This window comes from Trachurus japonicus, chromosome 13 (assembly GCF_045865225.1).
Source record: "Trachurus japonicus isolate A0001 chromosome 13, Traja_1.0".
Classification (NCBI taxonomy): domain Eukaryota; kingdom Metazoa; phylum Chordata; class Actinopteri; order Carangiformes; family Carangidae; genus Trachurus; species Trachurus japonicus.
The window spans coordinates 36935493-36957682 of NC_140919.1; the positions used below are offsets into that span (position 1 = coordinate 36935493).

At 39.4% G+C, this 22190-nt stretch overlaps 2 protein-coding genes across 3 annotated transcripts in view; one reads left to right on the forward strand and one right to left on the reverse strand.

Moving 5' to 3' along the window:
• The window catches only part of ift80 (intraflagellar transport 80 homolog (Chlamydomonas)), a 37820-nt gene extending 35446 nt beyond the window's left edge, over positions 1–2374 (reverse strand). The window contains exons 1-3 of the mRNA XM_085796345.1: positions 2298–2374; positions 2118–2181; positions 1130–1348 (exon numbers count right to left, since the gene is read on the reverse strand). Of these exons, the coding sequence (XP_085652471.1) occupies positions 1130–1348; positions 2118–2157 (259 nt within the window). The 5' untranslated portion in view covers positions 2158–2181; positions 2298–2374. The remainder of the gene's footprint in view (positions 1–1129; positions 1349–2117; positions 2182–2297) is intronic.
• A 767-nt stretch (positions 2375–3141) lies between these two features.
• smc4 (structural maintenance of chromosomes 4) lies at positions 3142–21682 on the forward strand. Of its 2 annotated transcripts, XM_085796343.1 has the most exons (24): positions 3142–3308; positions 4819–4976; positions 5947–6137; positions 6714–6905; positions 7903–8079; positions 10095–10259; positions 10722–10849; positions 11123–11263; positions 11737–11887; positions 13831–13995; positions 14090–14323; positions 14505–14690; positions 14818–14979; positions 15211–15436; positions 15589–15665; positions 16200–16352; positions 16525–16651; positions 16851–17040; positions 18719–18863; positions 19466–19639; positions 19975–20157; positions 20334–20566; positions 20658–20841; positions 21382–21682. In XM_085796343.1, the coding sequence occupies exons 2-24, from the start codon at positions 4829–4831 to the stop codon at positions 21544–21546; spliced, it is 3897 nt and encodes a 1298-aa protein (XP_085652469.1). In that variant the 5' UTR covers positions 3142–3308; positions 4819–4828; the 3' UTR covers positions 21547–21682. The 2 variants fall into 2 exon arrangements, with proteins under 2 accessions (XP_085652469.1, XP_085652470.1); XM_085796344.1 differs by lacking the exon at positions 3142–3308 and having other exon boundaries at positions 4966–5241.
• Positions 21683–22190: the final 508 nt, after the last annotated feature.

The window sequence follows — 22190 nt, forward strand, 5'->3', positions numbered from 1 at the left end:
ATTAGAAACCCAGAGTAGTGAAATACATTTGTTGAATGTTCAGTATTAAGTGTTTTAAGCAGAGTACAGAATGCTGTAAATTACTAAACAAAAAAAACATAGTGTTCATAACTTGAAAAAGGTCAAACTGTATTTGCACTTTACAAAAGAAAAAATTATCTGGCCAGAGAAAGGAGGTCTGACTAATCAAATAAAGTTAGGAAAAGCCACAGTATTAATATAAAGTCCTCCTACCAAATAAAACCCTTGGTGTTGGACTGCTTTCTTGTCAAGTTTTTCCTCTCAATAAAAAAGAAAGAGTCATTTCGAGCAGTGGGTACAGCAATACTGATATTTGTACTGTAACAAGTCAAGAAGCTGAAGAAAGTTGCAAAAGTGAATTGTAACAGAGTTTTCACGACTCTGGTTTGCCAGAGAAAATTGCTGCTTCAGTTTGTGGGTGTGTTTATGTAACCCTACACTGCCATTAGTGTTGTGACCACACACTGCCTGCCATAACAGTACATCCATATTATATGTGTTTATATCTAATATAGGCTGAAGAAGACACATGCAGGGCCGTATAGACGCACATCACACACAGAGACTGTGTCGCCAAGTTTAGCATTACAAAGATAAAACCAGAACATTGAAGGTCTACTAAAAACTAGAGCAGAGAATGGCTGACTCTTTACTGTGATACTAGAATAATGTTTTGAAAGTAAAATTGTGAAAATTAGCCTGCCTCTCTTTAAAAATATTCTGGTAAAATCAGTTTTACTGCAGGTATAAAACTGATGGTGATTAGTATGAAAAATAAGTGATTGTTGCCTGATCCTGATCCTTATAATGGCTAAGTAAGAATCCCACTCAGTAAAAAAAACAGACTGAGGAACTTCAGATCTAAAGCAGACCAAAGAGTAACAATTATTCTGTCACCACTGTTTAGTAAGTTCATCTATCATCTGACAATTACTACAGTTCATCAACACCGTTTTTTGTTGTTGTTGTTTGTTTTTAAACTAGTTGTATCTCCTTGTGTAAATAAAACTGAAAGATTCTAAGTCATAGCTGCTCACTGAATGAATAACTTGCAACATAAAAATGATCTATAGAGTCTGTGGGGGGTGTGCAGGAATAAGATACTTGCCATCAGTGCTGGTAAGGACAAAGATCTCAGCCTGGGTCTGTTTCTTGCCACCAACAGTTTTGGGGAACCAGTGAAGGTCAATGGGGTAAATGTAGTCGGGCAACTTGACAATCAGACTAGTCTCCCTGGTCAGCAGGTTCCACTTCAGGACCTGATGGTCCTCACTGCATGAGTACAGCTCATCTGCCGTGGTCCAGCCAACACAACTTACAAGTTCTTTATGTGTTATGCTGTTAAGGAAAGATCTATTTCGACCTCACTCAGACCGTCACCACGGTCATTACCTTGAATGATGCCCTCATCTCCCTATCCTCACCTATATATCAACAATGTCATGTGACTGACCTTATGAGGCGTAGCTCCCCGCCCACATAAGCCCCAGGTGAGCATGCCGCTTTCTCTTTGCTTCACTTGCCTCATCCAGACCTGCAGGTAAGTAGTATGTGGTCGGACTCCACTTCTAACAATCCGTCAAGTGTGTGCAGGTGCCTTGTGTCAAGGCGAGTTATTAGCGTCGTGGGGTATTTTAACCGCTATTACAAAATGCCAATCAAATGACCAAAATACCCCAAGAAACACAACATTGGTGCTACCAATAACAATAATAATAGGAAGGTGCAATTGGGTCACTTCAACGAGGACTAAACCCAAAAGAAACAACTGGAGCACTCGATATAATGCAGAGATTTAATACACCTAACATTTCGACAAACCTTGTTGTGCACCTGTATTAAACCTCTGCATTATCGAGTGCTCCAGTTGTTTCTTTTGGGTTTAGTCCTCGTTGAAGTGACCCAATTGCACCTTCCTACTTACTGGTCCTGTCTGAGAGCATCGATTTACCGGCTGAAGCGCAAGAGCACCCTTCCTTTTGAACAATAATAATACTTTTGAACAAGTTTTTGAATTGTGTTGCATAATAATACATATTTAAACTGTACAGAAAAACAAATATATGGCAACACAGTAAACAACATCATAGCAAGGATATGTTTGGGTTCCTTTAGCAGCGATGTTTTCAATCTCATAGTGGATGTCTGCTATGTTGATCCCTAAACAAACAAGAAATTATCAGTTAGTGACAGTAAATCTCCTCATATTACGGTTAAAGTTTTATCGACGCATCTAAATAAAAACAATACAGGGGAACAAAACCATGAAACCATACCCCGTGGATTAGCCGAAGTAGTTGTTGGCATGCTCCGGTAGCTGCAACGGCGAGTTAAACAAGCGTCTGCAGTTGCTACGGTACCTATCACTGTTGCTAACGTGATCCTCAGATGTCCCAAAGCACTGCCTGTATGCTGCCTTTGACGGATGCTAACGTGAACATAGTTTTCTGGTTAAAACAGACATCGTTCTGCCGTCACCGACTTTACTGCGGCGCAGCCAGACATGTATGCGTATCGTTTACTCCAGTAAAAGATGCAGTAGTGCAGAACCAAGCAGGCATATCCACCATTTATCAGCAATTGGTCGCTTTAGTTACCAAGGCTAACTTTTGGTAGCCATTTAATCTAGGTCATAGGCAGCTTGAAACTGAATTATCGCGAGAGTTGCAGGTCTCGCTCCTTTAACGACTATTTCCATTTATTCGCCTACAAATTCAATCTTTTTCATCAATATATTCACAATAACTCTTTATATCTCACAATACGTTACCTTTATTTGCTGCTTCATCGGACAATTATTTCCTGAAATGTAAAATATCAGTCGGGGCGGGACTCCGTCTTACTGTAACCAGGCAACCGTTTGAACATGTCGAAACAAAATTAGACTTTGAATCTCATAATAACCTTACAAACTGAATAAAACTGTAAATAAGAAGTGTTTTAGTTGAAACACCTTTCCTTGTGGTTATTTTTGTCATGTGGTTGTCGTGTATATTTGGAGGAAGGCGGAGTTGGCTTCGTCCCCTTTTTTGAATTTCGTGTTTTTTTCCCCCTTGCCCTTTGAACGTTCCATGGTGCCTTGCGTCAGTATATAACGAATTTGGTTCGACAGCACAGTTTAGGCGCCATTTACAAGTTTTTTCAAACAGGAGAGCGACTCGGAATGACACGGGGCTAGATTTTGTGGATTATATTTGCCGAATTTTTGGATTTACGAACAGTTTTTCGAAATTGTGATTTGGCTCTGAAAGGAAGACTTTTGACCGACCGTACGCATGTTGTGGAAGGTACATAGAATCATTTTAGCAGCGATTAATGGCTGGGTTCCGTCTATTTGCTGAAGAGCATAACGATATTCTAGACCAGATTTAACATTAACGACACGTTAAATTCAGCTTTAACTTGCGTAACAACCATGTGAAAGTACTGGCGAACGTAAATAGTAATCGGGAGTGCAATAAGAGTTTTTACTTTTTCTCATATTTTGCATTTAAGGCAATCTTAGCCTCTTCGTAGACAGACACACTTCTAACAGTGACGTGCAACTTTTCAGATTGTCTACGCTAATCTTAATGTTGCAGATGGTTGCTTAACTTCGATCTGCAATACCTTTTTGTGCTGAACGTCAACTACTTTAGCTTTGACTTGTGTTCATTGAACGATTGCTGGGTTTAGCACCCCCTTCTATACCAATAACCCCCACTTTGAGTACAGGTAACGTTTACAGTGATGCGTTAACGTACAGATCCACAACGCAGATAACCTCGCTCGTCAAAGTTAGCCCTTACGTTAGCTTTAGCCTCGCTGCAATATTTAACATTAGAAAGTTAGCTACAGCAGCTAACCTGACGTTAACATTAGCAAAGTGAAAATAGCGTTATAACGTGGCAAAGTTAACACAGCATGTTTATATATGTTTTTTCCACCCGTGGTGTAACATACTTATTTGGCAAGCATAACGTTACCTATAATTATTATAACGCTTCGATGAGTTCATCGATACAGTTGGGTTACACTCGTCCTTTGAATGTGCTTTCCAATTAGCTGGCGAGTAGGTTGCCCCGTCCACACCTCCGCCCCCAACATAAGTTGGGGGGATGAAAGTTAATATTGGTGTCAGTTTGAGACCTCGATCCATTTAGGATGTTGTGTCTTTACCACCGACCAGAGACCCTGTTCAGCTGCGTTTGTTCCGTAATGGCAATCCAACATAACGTTAGGGCTAGGCTAAGAGCTGTGGAGAGAGGAAAACTTGGTATTTGCATATTGACAGTATTTATTTTGACGTTACGATAATTTTTTTTTTAATTAATCTTTCTTTTCCGTCGTTGCCAGGGTTATTAACCGCTCATCACTCACACGCGCTAATAAAGTGCCTAACTTACTTTAGATGCAGGATGTTACTAAAGCGATACTGTCACTAGAGGAGGACATTGATTTCAATATATTTTTTTGCGTTTAGTATTAGAATAGCGTCTCAGCCTCTACAATCATCGCGCAGATTTGGCAGCCATCTCATTTTACGTTATCAAACTGATAGCCCTCTTAATAACTCAGTTTGCTCAGGTCGCAAACTTATTGACTGACTGCGATCGATGCTGTTGTTTTATTCTATTGTAGTGACAAATACGTTACGTTATGAAAAATATACAGACTAACCGGTAGATGGGCGGCAGTGAGATATGACTGTGGTAATGATTAAAGCCTGACAACAGGGCAGTTGCGTGTGACCGACTAAAAGTGGAGTTGCACAAAAACCACTCATGGATATTCCTTTTTTACCAATGACCCCTTCAGATTTCAAATCATGCCATCTAAAACTGCAAAGAGTTCAACTGCCTCCGCTAAGCCAAGAGGGAAAGGGTCGCAGCCTCGAGATGACTCCGAAGACGAGTTGGATGTACCCCCTCAAGAAACCAACTCTAATGGCCAAGAGGAGGCACCGCCGACAACTGGCAAGTAACAAAGGGTGTTTTGGTGTCTGTGAATCTAAATAAGTTGTGTTCACTCAATGGCGTTGCGTGTATGGCTGCTTTGGTAGTGGCCAATTGGCACAGCTGTGAAGCTTTTTTTTTTTTCGTACTTACATCTCAACACGTAGTTAGAATGGCTGATATATTTTTTTCTGAAGTGCCAGTCATCAATAAATGTGTGATGATTTTTGGGATGATTTTGATATCGTCGAGTACACGTCTCCCACGGATCTCCTCAGCAAACGAGGTAATTTATTCCGGATAATGAAGTGTTTTATGTGGTAAATGAAAAGGGCTGTTTGACTTGATTCTTACTACTTGGTATTGAATAATTTGATCGCGAAGCTTAAGATGCACACTGGCACTGAGTGATGTTTGTGTTCTTTACGAATATGTTGAAATGCTTCACTGGGATTTAATTTACAACCATCGACCCCTTAGCTTGTTTATGCTTTATGTGAGCACAATAGATTTTGGACAGGTCGTTTGTGGCTTCGTGTGGATGGCAAAAATAATCGATTTTACGTTGTGCATTATTATCTCAAAACAAGACTTTAGTCGTCTGTGTTTTGAGCACAGTTCAGCATGAGTGAAAATATGACGTTGATGATCGAAATTCACACTTCAGTTATTTACAATCGACGAAATGAATGTGGCGCATCCACTCTCACGTATCAACGCTTCTCGTGGATAGCGTTTGTATAATAATGTGAGTTCCGTCATAAGCGGCCATGGTCTCTTTCTGTGTTTTTGGGTTGGCTCTTGTTTTCAGAACAAAGAAAAAATAATGCCTGTCAACTTTCTCGGGAGTCGTTGACTGCTCTTTCAACTTGCTGCCTGTGTTTTGTTTGTTTGTTTTTTTTGCTCCACCACCCCTCCCCCATGCACCACTGTCCCCCACCTGAAACGACTCGCACAGAGGAATAAAAGTTGTACTTTTTTCATGCCACAGATCCGTCTCATGGGGAAGCAGCCGAGGCGGTTGATAATCGAAGTTTGGAGGAGATTCTCGGTAGCATCCCTCCACCCCCGCCCCCAGCAATGACCAATGAACCGGGCGCTCCTCGCCTGATGATAACGCATTTAGTTAATCGCAACTTTAAATCATACGCAGGCGAGCAGATTCTGGGGCCTTTTCACAAGGTACGACCAAAATTGGTTACAAATGTAAATTCTCCCTGGGAAATAGATTGTAAACGTGTTGTGTTAAGTGTACAGATTTTCCATCATGTCTAGTGTTTCTCAGTTTTACTTGTGTCAAATTTCTTTTGATGCAGTTTCAAACATGTTGCTTTTAGTTGTGGCAGACGGACAAAAAGTACAAAATTATTCATGATACAGCACTATGACTTTTATTGGGTTAAAAAAACAAAGTGGAAAAAAGTCACACTCCTCCATTTTGATTTAGTGAGTATATCTTCTAAGGCATAGTGATCTAATGGTGTGCTGATGTTTCCTTTAAATTTAGATTTTCTTTAAAGCTTTGTCTGTTCATCTTTTTCTGCTCCCATTGTTGCTCTGCAAATATAGGTGTATTAAAATAAATCTTAACTACACCCCCCTAGAATACATTCACAAGCACAAGCTTACTATGCTGAAATGTTAATATATAGCCTCTAATATAATGACATTAACAATATTTTGTATGCAAGTGCAGTATATTTTAATATAATTGATTTTATATGTATTTTTTAATCTTTTCTCTTATCCTTTTCTCAGCGCTTTTCCTGCATCATTGGTCCAAATGGAAGTGGGAAGTCCAATGTGATAGATTCGATGCTCTTTGTGTTTGGATACAGAGCTCAAAAGATCAGATCGAAAAAGCTCTCGGTGCTGATTCACAGCTCTGATAAACACAAAGATGTGCAAAGCTGCACTGTGGAGGTGTATTTTCAAAAGATTATTGATAAGGTATATATATCTCTATCTCTGTCACACAGGTGCACACTACACTCACTCTGGCCTCACCTAAATTAATCAATACACACAGTCCTAATTGAAAGGAGTGATCAGACATATTTTCTAGTTGACAGATATTTTTCTTGAATTTTAAATATTTTTTTTCCTCAGTGCCCATGAGATAATACTGATACTCTGTTGTCACCCCAGTGACTAAATACAGACTCAGATCAGTCATGAAAGTTACAACTAAGACCCACACATGGGATAGTCAATTCATAATGTACTAGAATTGATCTCTATATTTTTAGATATTTTTTACATGTCCCAATAAGTGACTAGCTCTATGAATTTGATTGTGCTGTGAAAAGTCACTAAAAATGGGTGTATGTAAGAACAGACAAATTTTGTCCATTGCATTAGATCACAAAATATTCTGAAAACTGACTATATTTCAAAGAATTAGAGTTAAATGTGTTTGTACATTTTATCTGCCATAGATGGTGTGAGTAGGTTTTGTATGCTCACTGCTGTAGGTCATCAGTTCACCCAAAATTAAAATCAAATTGTTACACTACTCGTGTAGTTCTGTGAACTCTACTGGCTTGACAGCCTGCCACTTCTACAACTTAGAAACTTAGGGAAAAAAAGAGGTGATGTACACAACTTAACATATTAGACTTGCCTCTAAAATCAGTACATTTTTAGGCAAATGACATGCCTTTTGTATTGAACTGATAATCTCATCATTTTATTGGACATTTTGGTTGAATTTTGTAAATGTAACATGATAGCCATACAGATATTGATATGGTCTATTTATTATTAGTGTTGCTAAACAAGCCCCTTTCTTAATTATTTTTAATGGGGGTTGTTTTTCTTAAACCACCCTCAGTGGATTTGTCAGTTTTATGAGTATTATCATTTGATGTGCAGAGCTATTTGAGTTTCTCCTGAACTGTTCTGCTCTAAGCTGCTGTGTCTTCTACCCCTCCCCCCTCTGAGCCAGGAAGGAGATGACTACGAAGTTGTTCCCAACAGCAAGTTCTGTGTTTCCAGGACTGCCAACAAAGACAATTCCTCAGCCTACCATATCAATGGCAAGAAAGCCACATTCAAAGAAGTGGGGGCTTTACTCCGAAGCCATGGTATTGACCTAGACCACAACAGATTTCTGATCTTACAGGTAATTGTATTTTTTTAATGTAATTTCCTCCTCTACTTCTAACTCCCTTTTTTATCCCTGCTGTGACCATCCCATTCTGTCAGAGATTTCCTGCTCTCTGCCCATTTCCCAGTCCTCTTTTAGTCAAATGTTTCATGGCTACCTTAAAGCCATGCCTCTCTGTGGGAATAACCTGTTGCACTGGAATTGGAAGTGAGAGGATGTGCCCTCTGCCAGCCCTTAGACTGCTATAGCAGCGCATCATGGTTTGAAACAATATGAATAAAGTGCGAGCCATAATTTGCTGCTTTAGAATTTTAAGGAAAAAATACCGTTTTACTCATACATGGACGTAAATGCCTATAATCTGTCAGATAACCCAGATTATATAGTGGGGGGTATTTTTGATGAGGTTAAACCACCAGTGAGGACAGGTTGGATTCCTTCCCCTCCCTTTCCCATGTACCTGCCACGCTTTAGCAGCACGTAAATATTGGCGTGTGAGAATAAGCCCCAACCCCAATATTAGCAGTGCTGCTTCAATGTGGCTGGATCAGACACCCCCCATTACCATGGCTTGAATATTGGTTCAAGGTTGTTGTGGTGTTTTTTTTTTTGTTTTGTTTTTTGCCATCACTGTGAAGTAATGTAATGCATCTATGTATATTTTCTTTTGGTGCTTGTTAGATTTTTTTTTTTAATTTTATTTTTTACTCTGTTGCAGTTTGAACCTGTTCACTTGTTACATACCTACTCACTGTGATTGTATTACATGTGTGACCTATCCATTACTGATTAACTGAAGGCTTATGGGGGATGACTAATGTCAGAGCTGGAAAATGGCTGATTAAGTCTTTGTTGTAGTAATTTAAAATTTTTACTTAATTATTTTTACAGTATGTGGTAGTTTCAGGTGAACTAATAGGATTTTTACTCTCTATTGTGGTTTTGTGGTTAGCTGGTTGATTACATGTGCCCTGCTTGACTTTTTTGAATGTGTGTGTGCATGTCCATTCTCATTCTCCCTGAATGTTAGATTTTCAGCTCTCTGTCTATGACATGGCTGCATGACTATGGGAAGAGGCTTTAGCTTGTTCTCCAAGGTCACTTTTCCAGGCCTCTGGCTAAAGGGGAAGCTGTCTATTTTGTGCACTGGTCAGAGCAGTGGATGACGTGGGATTTTTTTCCCCCTTCCTCTACTGGCTTCTCCTTTCTTTTATACATAAAAGTATTATGTGAGCTGCTTTTTTTTAACCCTACACATGGAAGAAACAAATTTTGAGATATAATTATGAACATATCTGGATTATTTATATTTTATCTTGAAAAGTGTTATGTAGCAATATTGTTATTCTAAATTGGCCTTACTCAAAACAAATCACACATGTTCAGACAAATGTAATTACACTGGAGAGACTTGGGGCCGAATAGTATACAAATGCAGTATTTAGAAATTCAACCAAGGTGTGGCTGCAAAAAAATCAGAACTGACATGCTATCAGAGGTGTTTTTAAATCGGTTTAAATTTAGCAAATACATTTTTAACACAAGTGCTCCAATGGGAAGTCATTGTTGGTGGTGCTGCTGGCTGGTGAGGCATAAAATTCATATTTAAGTGCTCTGAAGCATGTGAAATGTGTATTACACCATTTACCTGTTCATAAGATTAAACATGTACCGGTATACTATTTTTTTTTTTTAAAGAGTAGTTGTTTACTATTTTAAATTTAATTTATCATTTTATTATGCTTACGGTAGTTTCTCCTAGTGGGAAAATCTATCACGTTCTCAAAGTAGGGCTCGAAAAAATTATTTTTTGGACACTGAGGATGATGTAATGTATCTGTAAAGCTGTGTGTGTGGCAGACCAGCATTATTACAGTATGAGTGCAAAGTTATGAATTCAATTATTAATAATGAATTGATATTTTTATGACATTATAGGAGTTATTGTTTTATTACATGTTATTGCTCTTTTTTCTGTGGATAAAAATTGCATACATGTCTGTCTATGTGTTGTTGTGACCTGTGCATAGGGCGAGGTGGAACAGATTGCCATGATGAAGCCTAAAGGTCAGACGGAGCATGATGAGGGCATGCTTGAGTACCTGGAAGACATTATTGGCTCCTGTCGCCTCAAGGAGCCCATCCAAACCCTGGCCCGCCGCGTTGAGCTACTCAATGAGCAGAGGGGAGAGAAGGTGACATACACTCATACTGTATCAGCCCACGCAGTCAAGAGCTAACCAACTTTCTTTCCTCACTTAACTTGCTGCACAGTTATGGTTTGAAAAGACTTTGTTTTGGGTCATCATGTGTTTTAGATGCTTTTGATGCACATAATGTGAGCTGAAAATAATAGGTTTTTTTTGCTATTGTGTATCTGCAGCATGTAAGATAAGTTGGTACTTGGCTGAGCTTGCTACACCAGACATGAGTCATGGATTTTCATAGGAAATCTTTAGTGTATGCGCATGTATTTCCTAAGATATTGCTATCTTAGTACGTAAACATGTGTATGTCTCCTTTTTTAAATATATTTTTAAAAAAATGTTTCACTGCAAGTAACAAGATACAGAAGTAATTAGAAGCTGTTGGAGCTAAAAATTTAAAAAAAGTTTTGTTGTCTGATATCAAGTATTGTGTTGTGTTTACTGCCCTAGCTTAACCGAGTAAAGCTGGTGGATAAGGAGAAAAATGCATTGGAGGGAGAAAGGAACAAAGCTGTGGAGTTCCTCACCCTGGAGAATGACATCTTCAAACACAAGAGTCGGCTTTGCCAGTATTATGTGTGAGTGAACTAGCAAGTCTCTATTCTGTACACGACAAATTAAACAATACAACCTCATTAAATTTCAGTGTAGACCCACCAGTAGCTTAGAAAAGGACACAATGATTGTGACTTTTTATACTTTTGTAAAAAAAAAAAAAAAAAAAAAAACTACACAATGGGAGAGTGACCCTTCTATGACCTGTGGCCCTTTTTATGTGTAAATTGTTCTACATTATTTTATCTCTCACTGTTTTTTCTTTTATCTCTTTATCTCGTCTCTCACTCATTTAGTCATGATCTGCAGAAGCGAGTGGTGGATAAAGAGCAGGAAAAGCAGAAGATCTTGGATAACACCACGGAACTCACTGAGAAAAATGCAAAGATATCACAGGAGATGGAGAAAATGAACGAAGAGCTCAAAAATGTGGAGAAGTAATGCATTTTTGTTCTTTCCTCCCTCTATTTACCAAAGATACTAACCTTTCCCCTCATTCAATTTTTTTCCTGGTTGTTGTCAGTAACTGATGTTCCAGTTCAGGTCTGGGAAAGTAGAAGTAACAGTTGTCATGTGCTGGTCTTAAAATATGTTTGTTGCAAAAAAAAAAGAAAAAAACATTTGCAAAAAAGAAGATGTAATTGCTTATCTGCCATAATTATATATTTACACATTTTTAAAAGTAAAAAACCGCCTTTTTGATTTGAATTGTGTAGGAACTGAAAACAGTCTGAGCTTTACTATGAAGAACTTGCTGTGTTATAGAAATTAAGCCTTTCGTGTGTATGTAGTATATGCATGAATACAGTTGTACTGTTTTCAGGTTCTTGTAGTTAATCTGACATCTTAGCTGATTTTTCCATGACTGACTTGAATGTACTCAAAACTAAAAATGCTGTTTGTCCACCAGGAAACAAAATAAGATCAACAAGTACATTGAGACCCAGAAGGAGAAGTTCACCCAGCTGGACCTGCAGGACGTTGGAGTGCGTGAGAAGATTAAACACTCCAAGAGCAAGAACAAGAAACTGCAGAAGCAGTTGGAAAAGGACAAAGAAAAGGTGTGTTGGCCTTTAAATTGTAGTCCACTATTACACACAGTTCACCAACTCAGTTTAACTTGGCATTAATGTTTGCCAGGCTATTGTAGTTTTTCTTTTTAAATGTAAGCGTATAATTTCATTTTGACAGTATTACAGTGGGCCTTTCCAGTGTTCAAATGTGCACACACTTGTCTGTAGCCCTTTCTCTTAATGTAGAGTACATGTCCATTAAAAACATAAGATTGCACAAAGTCAAGACAAGCTAGCACAAGTGGTATGACACTCCAGTGTTACTGTGTTTATTTTGTCGCGTGTCCAAGAAAGAAACATGGGCACTAAAAATATAATTTTTTTGCTTATAGAAAACACACGTGCTGTTTTGAGCCCTGGAAAAATGAACATTTGTCAAGGCTTTACAGAAACATGCATAATGATAAATGAATTACAGAATTCAACAACTGCATTTTAACTTGCATCCGAGTCCTATGTTTCTTTTGCAATCACACATACCAGAATCACATCTAGATTGAGAATGCTTTTTTTCCCCCTGCAAAGCATCGGCCACTTGGTAGGTTCAGTGCACTGTTTGTGTTCAACAAGTGTGTTGTTTTTTTAAACAAGTTAATTTTATGTTTTTATACCTTAAATGTCGGTATTGCAGGAGTTACCATAATAAACATAGGTTGTATATTGACACATTTCCTAGAGATGCAAACATAAATGTTCTTAAACAGTTTTTTGGTCTAAAAAAAGTTGAGCATTCTTTAATTTTTAAAGATGTAGTACATATTTTGTAAGAAGAACTACATGTTATGTAGTAGTTTAAACAAAAAGACAGATTTATGGTAGTTATTGTTTCCAGAGAAATGTGACTGACATCATTCTGCATGCTAGCAAATGCTACACAAATGAGACTAATTTGGCTTTCATTCAAAAAACTTGCATATGGCATGATAGACATGATATATACTGTGACTAAAAAAATCATGCTGTGTCATTTGTAGAGTTGGAACATTTAACTTTTCATATTTTTGCACCTCAGGCAAGAGAAACCCCTGCATTTCCTCTAAATTACTTGACATTATCTAGAGGGGGAAAAAATAAAACCTGTGTAAATTGTAAATCAAATTTCATGGCAGGAAGGCCTATCTGCCCTGAACTAGCCACTAGGGGGCTATAAAGTAACACACAAGTTGATTGTTAGTGTGTGCTCTGTTTCACTGTTAATCATGGTCCTGCCTCTTAGACTAATGTTTCTCTAACTTGAGCACTTACTGAAATTGTTTTCACACAATCCTAGAGTTAAGAGTTCCCTCATAACAGTAGGTATATCTTCTCATCTCCTTCTTGGCTCTGAAACACCATCTGCTCCACCTACAATGACTGTGCTCTGGAAGTGTCTTGGTCAGAGGGGGTGCTGGGCAGAGGCAGGCAGACCTCTGGGGAGCAGTGTTCTGCTGTGTGGTAGTCAACTATGGCCTGGCTTGTGTAACACTCCCAGCAGCCACATTCACATTTCACCCGCAGTTAACCCTACAAAACATAGACTACACACACACACACACACCACTCCTTGCCTTGTTTCAGTCCTTCCAAACGGCAGACTGTTATGCCAGTCTTAACCAGGGCTTGCTCATTCCTGAATGTGTGTTTATAGTTGATTACAGTTGTGTGTTTTGGCCAGCCTGTGAATGTGTAGCACAGTTGCTTGTAACTGGCACTGTCAAAATGTATTCAGTCCACCTACTTTACACCCCTTGTCTCTGAAAGTCTTCATTGATGTCTTTTCATCATTCAATTTAAGAGATAAAGAACCATTGGACGGTTCTTGGCAGGAATGTGTATTAATGAATTGTGTCCTCGGTTTGAACCTAGACAGGTGTAGCCACTGCTGCTCAGAATCCAGTCGGACACACATCTTCTGTGTTTTTGAACATTCTCCTGTCTGGCTCATCTTTCAGCTGGAGGAAGTGCGCGGTGTACCAGCCAGCAGTGAAAAGGCCATCTCTGAGGCAACAGCTCGCAAGGAAGAGCTGGAGAAGCAGAAGGTGAAAGAAGAGGAAAAACTGAAGGGGGTGATGGAGAGTCTGAAAGAGGAGACCAGTGGCCTGCAACAGGATAAAGAGGTGTGTGCATCCTCCTTGGTGTTAGTTTGCTGCACGCTTTGTTTAACTTAAAACAGTCATTTCACAACTTCACCTTTCCTCTTGTATTCTCCAGACCAAAGAGAAAGAGCTGATGGAGCTCAGTAAGGCTGTGAACGAGACCCGCTCCCGTATGGATCTGGCCCAGTCAGAACTTGACATCTACCTCAGCCGCCACAACACGGCTTTGACACAGCTCAACACGGCCAAGCAAACAGTTCAGACGACCTCTGACACACTGCGAGAGCGCCGCGCTGCCATTAAAGATTTGGAAGTCAAAATTCCCCAGAAGGAACAGGAGTTAAAGAAGGTAAACTAAACATTTTGTTGGCAGCATTTTTATTAAACATTTCACATCCCAAAAGAATAAGTTGCCTGTGTTGAAACCACAACACGCCTCTGTATTCACTACAGCTGTTTAGTGTATCTACCCAGCAGATGGCATTTACTATGAATATTTCCTTGAATCACTTCTCCCTTCCAATCTGCAGGAAGAGGAAGAGCTGGAGAAGCTGATGAAGATGGATAATGAGACCAGAGAAGTGGTGAGGGAAATGAGGCAGAAGGTGGATGAAGCAAAGAGCTCTCTGTCCTCCAACCGCAGTCGAGGAAAGGTCCTGAATGCTCTCATGCAGCAGAAGAAGAGCGGCCGAATCCCTGGCATCATTGGAAGATTGGTAAGGAGAAAAAAAAAAAAAATCCATATATTACAGGATTTCTCTGCAAGGATTTTATTTTTAATTTTATTTAAAGGTCAGGTGTCTGCATTGGTTGTGTTGTACTGATTCTTGTTTGTGCTTGTAGGGAGACCTAGGAGCCATAGATGAGAAGTATGATGTGGCAATTTCCTCTTGTTGCGGTGCCCTGGACAACATTGTGGTGGATACCATTGACACAGCTCAGAAATGTGTCACCTTTCTCAAAGAACAGAATATCGGTGTCGCCACCTTCATTGGTCTTGACAAGGTAAAAAAAAAAAAATTACACTCAATCATGAAGCTGCAATCCAATGAGCTTGTGTATTACTGCTTGTCTAATGTAGCACTAGCGATACATTATACAGTCATGCATTCTACAATTTACTACTTAACACTATATTTTAACAACTTGCAGAAAGTGTTTTTGTCTTAGTTTTCTTCCACTGAAAATTATAATTGGTTTCTTTTAATATCCTCTTCCTCCTCTTTCCTTTTTCAGATGAAGGTGTGGGAGAGGAACATGGCTCCCATTAGTACTCCAGAGAACAGTCCTCGTCTCTTTGACATGGTGCGAGTGAAAGATGAGAGTGTGCGAACAGCTTTCTACTTTGCCCTCAGGGACACCCTGGTGGCCCAGGACATGGACCAGGCCACGAGAATGGCCTTCCAGAGAGACAAGCGCTGGAGAGTTGTCACCCTGAGGGGACAGATAATTGAGATGGCCGGTGTGTGGTTTTGTTGCATATTTATATTTATTTATTTTTTAACACGGTATACTTAGGGTTGTCCAAGTGAAGATGATATATACATGCATACATACTATTTTTGTTGTTGTCGTTGTTTTTAATCTTCCTGTGGTCTGGTGTGTACTTGACAGGAACCATGACTGGAGGAGGGAGAGTGTTAAAGGGCAGAATGAGCTCCTCTATTGGCACAGAGGTCTCCCAGGAGGAGGTGAGTAAAAAAAACCAACAACCATTATGCTCCTAATTATGGATTTTGCAATCAGTTGTAAGTTTTACTACATTGTTTGCATTTGTTTCAGAATAACAAACAAGAAATGTGGATATATTAATATATTATATGATTTTATATATTAACACAATTGGACCTGCTTTACAGCTTTGACTGTATTCATTTCACCTTAGAGCCCTGTTTGTAGTCTGCAGTGCATTTTAACATTTTATTAAAATGATGTTTAATGGTGGATAAATGGTTCACTGATGTAGCTGTACTATAAGGAAGAAGGACATCATTGCCAAAGTATTAGCTAAATTATTGCGTTCAATAAGAGTTTTAATACATTACAGCAAAAGAACTAGGCCAGCTATCAATCGATAGATATTTATTTTCAAAGGAGTTGTTGTTTTTTTTCTTACTGAGTGGGTCATGCAGGCTTCACAAATAACTAAAGGTTACTGCGGACCTTGTTGTCAGACAATCGGAGCAGGTTTTTAGTGGATGATAATTTTCATGTGTTTTCTGCAGCTTGACCGAATGGAGAGCAAGTTGAACGAGAAGGTGTCAAAGCTGCATGGCTGCCAAGAGAGAAAGCTGCAGCTGGAGGAGAACATCCAGCGCCTGCGGCCACAGCTCCGAGACATGAAAAACACCCTGGAAAAATATGCCAACAGCATGAATGTATATCAAATACTCTTTCTCCTTTTTTCCCGAAGTTTTTCTATGTCACTCATGTGGATGATATAAGTAACTTTTTACATTTCAAGTCATTCACAAAATGTCACAGTCTTTTCTGTATCAAACAGTTTTGCTCCCAGCACACCTGTGTGACTTTTTACCTTTTGTCTATCAGATTCTAGCTGATCAGGAGGCTCAGTTGAAACCTAAGATTAAGGAACTTGAGGCTAATGTGCTGGCAGCTGCCCCAGACAAGGCCAAACAGAAGCAGCTGGAGAAGAGCCTGGAGGCCTTCAAGAAAGGTAAGATCCTCCTGTAAACTGTTAAAAGAAATGTTCTTGTGAATTGTTAAACTTGTCATTAAATGAATGTTGATCTCATAATGGTAATTTGTGGAAGAACGGATTCATACAAGTTTTCCCACATTAATCCATCTGAAGATGTAGCAACATAAATGCCATCCGTCTGTCTTATTCCTCTCCCCCTGCTTTGTTCTCTTAGACTTTGAGGCAGCATCCAGTAAGGCTGGGAAGGTGGAGAACGAGGTGAAAAGGCTTCACAACCTGATTGTGGACATCACCAGCCACAAGCTGAAGGCTCAGCAGGACAAGCTTGACAAGGTCAACAAGGAGCTAGATGACTGCTCCTCCACCATAACAAAGGCTCAAGTAGCCATAAAGACAGCTAACCGGTGAGGAAATGATTCACACTGAAGCTCTTTAATTAGATGTGTTTGCATTGTTCAGACACCCTGTGTAAAGTTTGAATTCTTTCTTTCTGTAAGATGTTATTTATTAACAATGAAATGTATCAGACAGACATTTTGAGCCATACGTAGCAACTTAATTTGAGGCATTTGTTGGTACTTTGTCTGGTTTTTTTTTTTTAATTGTGCATGAAACTGTCTCATTATTTTATAACCTTTGTCTCTCCAGAGTTTTAGTTCAGTCATAATCGTCACAGTCCACATCGCCTGTACAGTCTTACAGTTGCAAAGACATCTCTCCTTATTGTCATTAGGAGTGAATATCTAAAGAAGCCAACAATTGTGTCAAGTCAATGCCTTCTTGACAAAAAAACACACATAGCTTTTAACTTGTTAGGTTACAGGAAAAGTCACTAAACATCTTTCTTCTTCCTCTTGTTCTCATTGGTTTCTTTGAGTTAATCAATGTTGTAGCGGTTGCAACAAAAATAGACATCTAGTCATCGGCATCTGTAGCTGGAACATTAAGATTGATTGTGTGGGCAGGATAGGCTGAGTCTCCTGTAGCAAAACAACACTGGTGGCTGTGACGTGGATCGTTAAGCTTGATGAACCGTCCAGACGATTAAGAACACAGTGGAGTTTATGAACGATGACAAGGAAAGCACTTCCTCCTTGATCTTTTCAGCTCCATCCATAACTGTCCTGCAGCAGACGAGAATATCTGAAAGGCAGGAAGTTGTCACCTCAACAGATGAACTAACCACCAGTGTTATAGACGCCATGTCTAATACATTTTTTACTCTGTTGGGGGTTGTTGTGGCAGTTGCACAAACGACTGAATCAGTGATATACAGTATGTGCACACCACTAATATAAACCCTTTTCTTTAATATCCAGTATTTATAAATGTAAGGGTGTTGGGTGAAAAAGTTAAAAGGCAATGACACAACCTTTCTCAAAAAGCAGAGAAAATATGAACAAGTCTTAAATTTAATTCACAAAGTATTTTTTGCAGTTGCAGTAGTTTTCTTGTATGTTGAGAGATGTTTTACATTAAGGATTCGTGAAACTGTGACAGTGGAGTGGACTGCGGCATTTTGTAGCTATTTAGTTTTACAGCAATCAGTCTTTTCTATTACTTAATACATTTTTGTAACATAATTTAAAGATTGTTATAAACTTACAAAATGTGATATCAATTTTACGGTAGTAGCTTATTAAACAGATGATTGTGGGCATTATTGTCACTGGTCTATGAAAACTGATGTGATGGACCTTTTCTCCTCAGTTTGGCCTTCATCCACATTACACCAACATTTTCCATGATCATGTACTGAGTGTAGCATAAGTGTTGTCACTGGTGTGTTTCTATTTATGTTGGATGATTTCACAGGTATGCAATGCCACACTTATGTGACTGGGGGGTCCCAGAGCAGCAGTGCAGAGATTACTGTTAGCTTTGTTAAATAAGCGCTATTTATGAGTCAAATCACTATTTTTTTTTTGGTGCCGTCCACAGAAACAGAAAAATGTGTCAGAACAGCTGGAGTGTGCAGTTAGTGGTTTGTGTGTGTGTTAAAACTGACACCATGTTTCATTATAACTATCTCTCTGACTGAGGCTAATACCTTGTCTTTTGCCGTCACTGTCGCCTCTGCAGCAACCTCAAGAAGTGTGAGGAGAGTGTGAATCGACTGCAGGCTGAGCTGGAAGAGAACGAGAAGTCGATGGCTGAGCTCACTGAGCAACTGAAGAAACTGGAGGATGAGGCCGGGGCCGTCATGACTTCCTGTCAGGAGGCTGAGGTTGGCACATTTTAATTAGTTCATGCTTTAACAACTACTGTGTTTTTTTGTTTTTTTTTAAATAGATTTTCACAAAATTATTTCAAAGGTGTAGTTTCTTGCCTCCAGACAACCTTTGTGAGTGGTTTAACAAAAAAAAAGTGCCCATCTTGTAATTCTAAATAAAGTGAATAACAAGTCCCACACAGGAATGGAAAACAGTTTTATCCGTTTAAATACAGTGTTTTTGTGATTTTATTTAATTAGTTTAATACTTTTTGTGAAAGAAAAAACACAAAATTAAAAAAAGTGTAATTGTAATGCTTAAACTTTTACTTCACACTATAATACATATTATTCATGGAAGTGTGGAGGTGATTTATCTGATCTTTCTGTTTAGGTGGTGATAACTGATCATTCAGGACCATTCCTGGGTTTACTTGCAACTCATTTTTAATGCTAAAAAATTTACATTATTTATTTTATTAATGCCATGTATAAATATGTGTTATCTTCTTGTAACTTATACAAAATATCTTGTAACTGTATAACCACCACATCTAAATGAATCGTAAGTAAAAGGTGAAACAAGTTGAATACAGCAGTTGTTTGTCGTCCTCTAGGCTGCGCTGCCTGAGGTGCAGGAGCAGTATCAGGAGGTGGTGAAGGAGATAAAGGTCCTGCAGCAGCAGGAGCACGCACTGAAGGAGGAGTCCCTCAGCGTCCGGCTCCGCATCCAGCAGATAGAGACCAACATCACTGAACACAACAACAAGATCAAACACTGGCAGAAAGAGGTGGGTGACAAACATGTACACGTGTAAAAACAAAACATCCAGATCATGTAATCATTGTTTTTAATTGGTTTAGTTTAGTTTGACACTGCTCTTATTGTTTAACTTTTCTTACTTCATCCACTTGTTTAAATTGGCTGGTAATCAGCGTCCTGCCCTGATTTTATTACCTGTGCTTCACTTAATTATCTCTGAATAACTTATATTTAATACCGAATGGTTAAGATTTCAGATGCATAATTTAGTCTTAGATATTTGTGTCTACAATGAACCGTACCAACATCAGGCCTAAGAAATATATCGTTGAATGATGATGAATTGTTGTTCATGTCCTATAGGCCAGCACACTGTCCCTTCATACCATTGAAGACAAACCAGCAGAGGAACTTCCTGTTCTCACTCCTGCTGAGCTTGAAGAAATCTCTGATCCCAACATAATCATCAACAAGATGGTCACATTAGAGACCCAGTGCTCTCAGCTCAAGCCCAACATCGGGGCCATTGCTGAGTACAAGAAGAAGGTATGAAAAATAATGTTGTTAACTTGAAATGTTTCCAGTCTTAATTGAAAGCATTTGCTCGTCCTCGATGCTCCTAACTTAAAACATTAGTGAGGAGTGGTGTAAAAATAATTGAGGACCACTGTTTAGAATTTATGAAGGGGAAATGATTTCAGCATGTCGCTGCGTGTTTGCAGGAGGAGCTGTACTTGCAGCGTGTTGCTCAACTGGACGAGATCACCACAGAGAGGGACAGATTCAAGCGTGCCTACGAGGACCTTCGCAAACAGCGGCTCAACGAGTTCATGTCTGGATTCAGCATGATCACCAACAAGCTGAAGGAGAACTACCAGATGCTTACACTGGGTGGTGATGCAGAGCTGGAGCTGGTGGACAGTCTGGATCCCTTCTCCGAGGGCATCATGTTCAGGTAGCAGATGAAGGAAAATGAACAAACGCACCAGTGGCACATGTAGTCGATTCCTCCCGATCGCTCATTCTGTCTCTCTCTTTTTTTCTAGTGTTCGTCCTCCGAAGAAGAGCTGGAAGAAGATCTTTAATCTGTCGGGAGGAGAAAAGACGCTCAGCTCCTTGGCTCTGGTGTTTGCTCTGCACCACTACAAACCCACACCGCTCTACTTCATGGACGAGATAGACGCCGCTCTGGATTTCAAGAACGTCTCCATTGTTGCCTGTTACATTTATGTGAGTGTGGAAGAAACGAGCTGCATGACAGCATTGATGCGTCTCTCGTTGTCAGTATATTTTAATTAGGGTGGTGTTATCTGTGAGTCATGAAGAGCCTCTTTATTCCCAAACATCTGCCTAATTTTAGATTTCTGTAATAAGCCACTGAACCCAGGGGGTGTTGTTGTATCATCCAACGACTCCACTAAATTACATTAGCCAGTTAATTTTAAGAACTCTGGCGCTAATCTGTGCGGTAATGACTGACTCACAAGAACCCAGTGGTTCTCTTGTGTAACACTGAACAATGGAGGAGATCAGAATAATCTTTCATTTTTGGGAGCTGGATCAAAACAAAGTACTAAGCCTTTAAATGCTGGCCTCCACTGTGCCCATTATTTTTATAGTCTCTTGGATAAAGATTGCATTGCATGGTTCTTTTTTTCTTTTAGGTTACGATTTGACAGCACTTCAGCAGTTTCTCACCAAACAATGCTCAAATCACTGTCTCTGCTCAGATTAGTCATTTTTTCTTCCTCTTCCCTCATCCCTGTGCAGGAGCAAACAAAGAACGCCCAGTTCATCGTCATCTCCCTGAGGAACAACATGTTTGAAATCGCTGATCGGCTCATCGGCATCTACAAAACCCACAACACCACCAAGAGCGTGGGAATCAACCCCAAAACCATCGTGTTCAAAGAGCACGATGCCGTCTGCGCTTAGACCCCAAGAATCGGTGTCTTTGTTTGGCTGTTTTTTTATTTTCCTTTTCACACATATTTTGATCTTTTTATCATCCATGTTTCCATGAAATGCTGCTATTCTTTTACTGTCTGACCTAATAAATATTCTCTGGTAAGATCTTTTCCTTAATGCAGATACTCATTACCACTCACACAGAAAAAAACTTGTTTTTATTGCAGAAACAATGATACTTTGACCAAACTACAGGGATGCAAACAGCGCGACGAAAAGCGCAACTCGCTTTTTTCATGGCCAATTAGGTGACTTGTGTGAATCGTTCAGATCCGAAGAGTTTTTGTTTTGGAGGAGGAGGGGGGGGGCTCTCAGCTCGGGTCAGTAAAATGTTTTTCTAACAGGCTGACAGTGACAAATCACGTGAAACTGAGGCGAACTCATTCATAGTTGATTATACTGATAACAGCCTACCTAGCTTCCAATGTAGACGCGCGATATAGATAGATATTTTTGTAACTTATTCACACTGCAACTACAAAAAAATTTGAACTCTTGTAACTTGGTGGGCCAGATTCCTAAAATTATGTGCACTGACCTATGTAATCAAAAGGGATAGTTTTCAAATATGTTGTAGAAAAAAATAGCAGCTCAAATGATGCATACTGTAC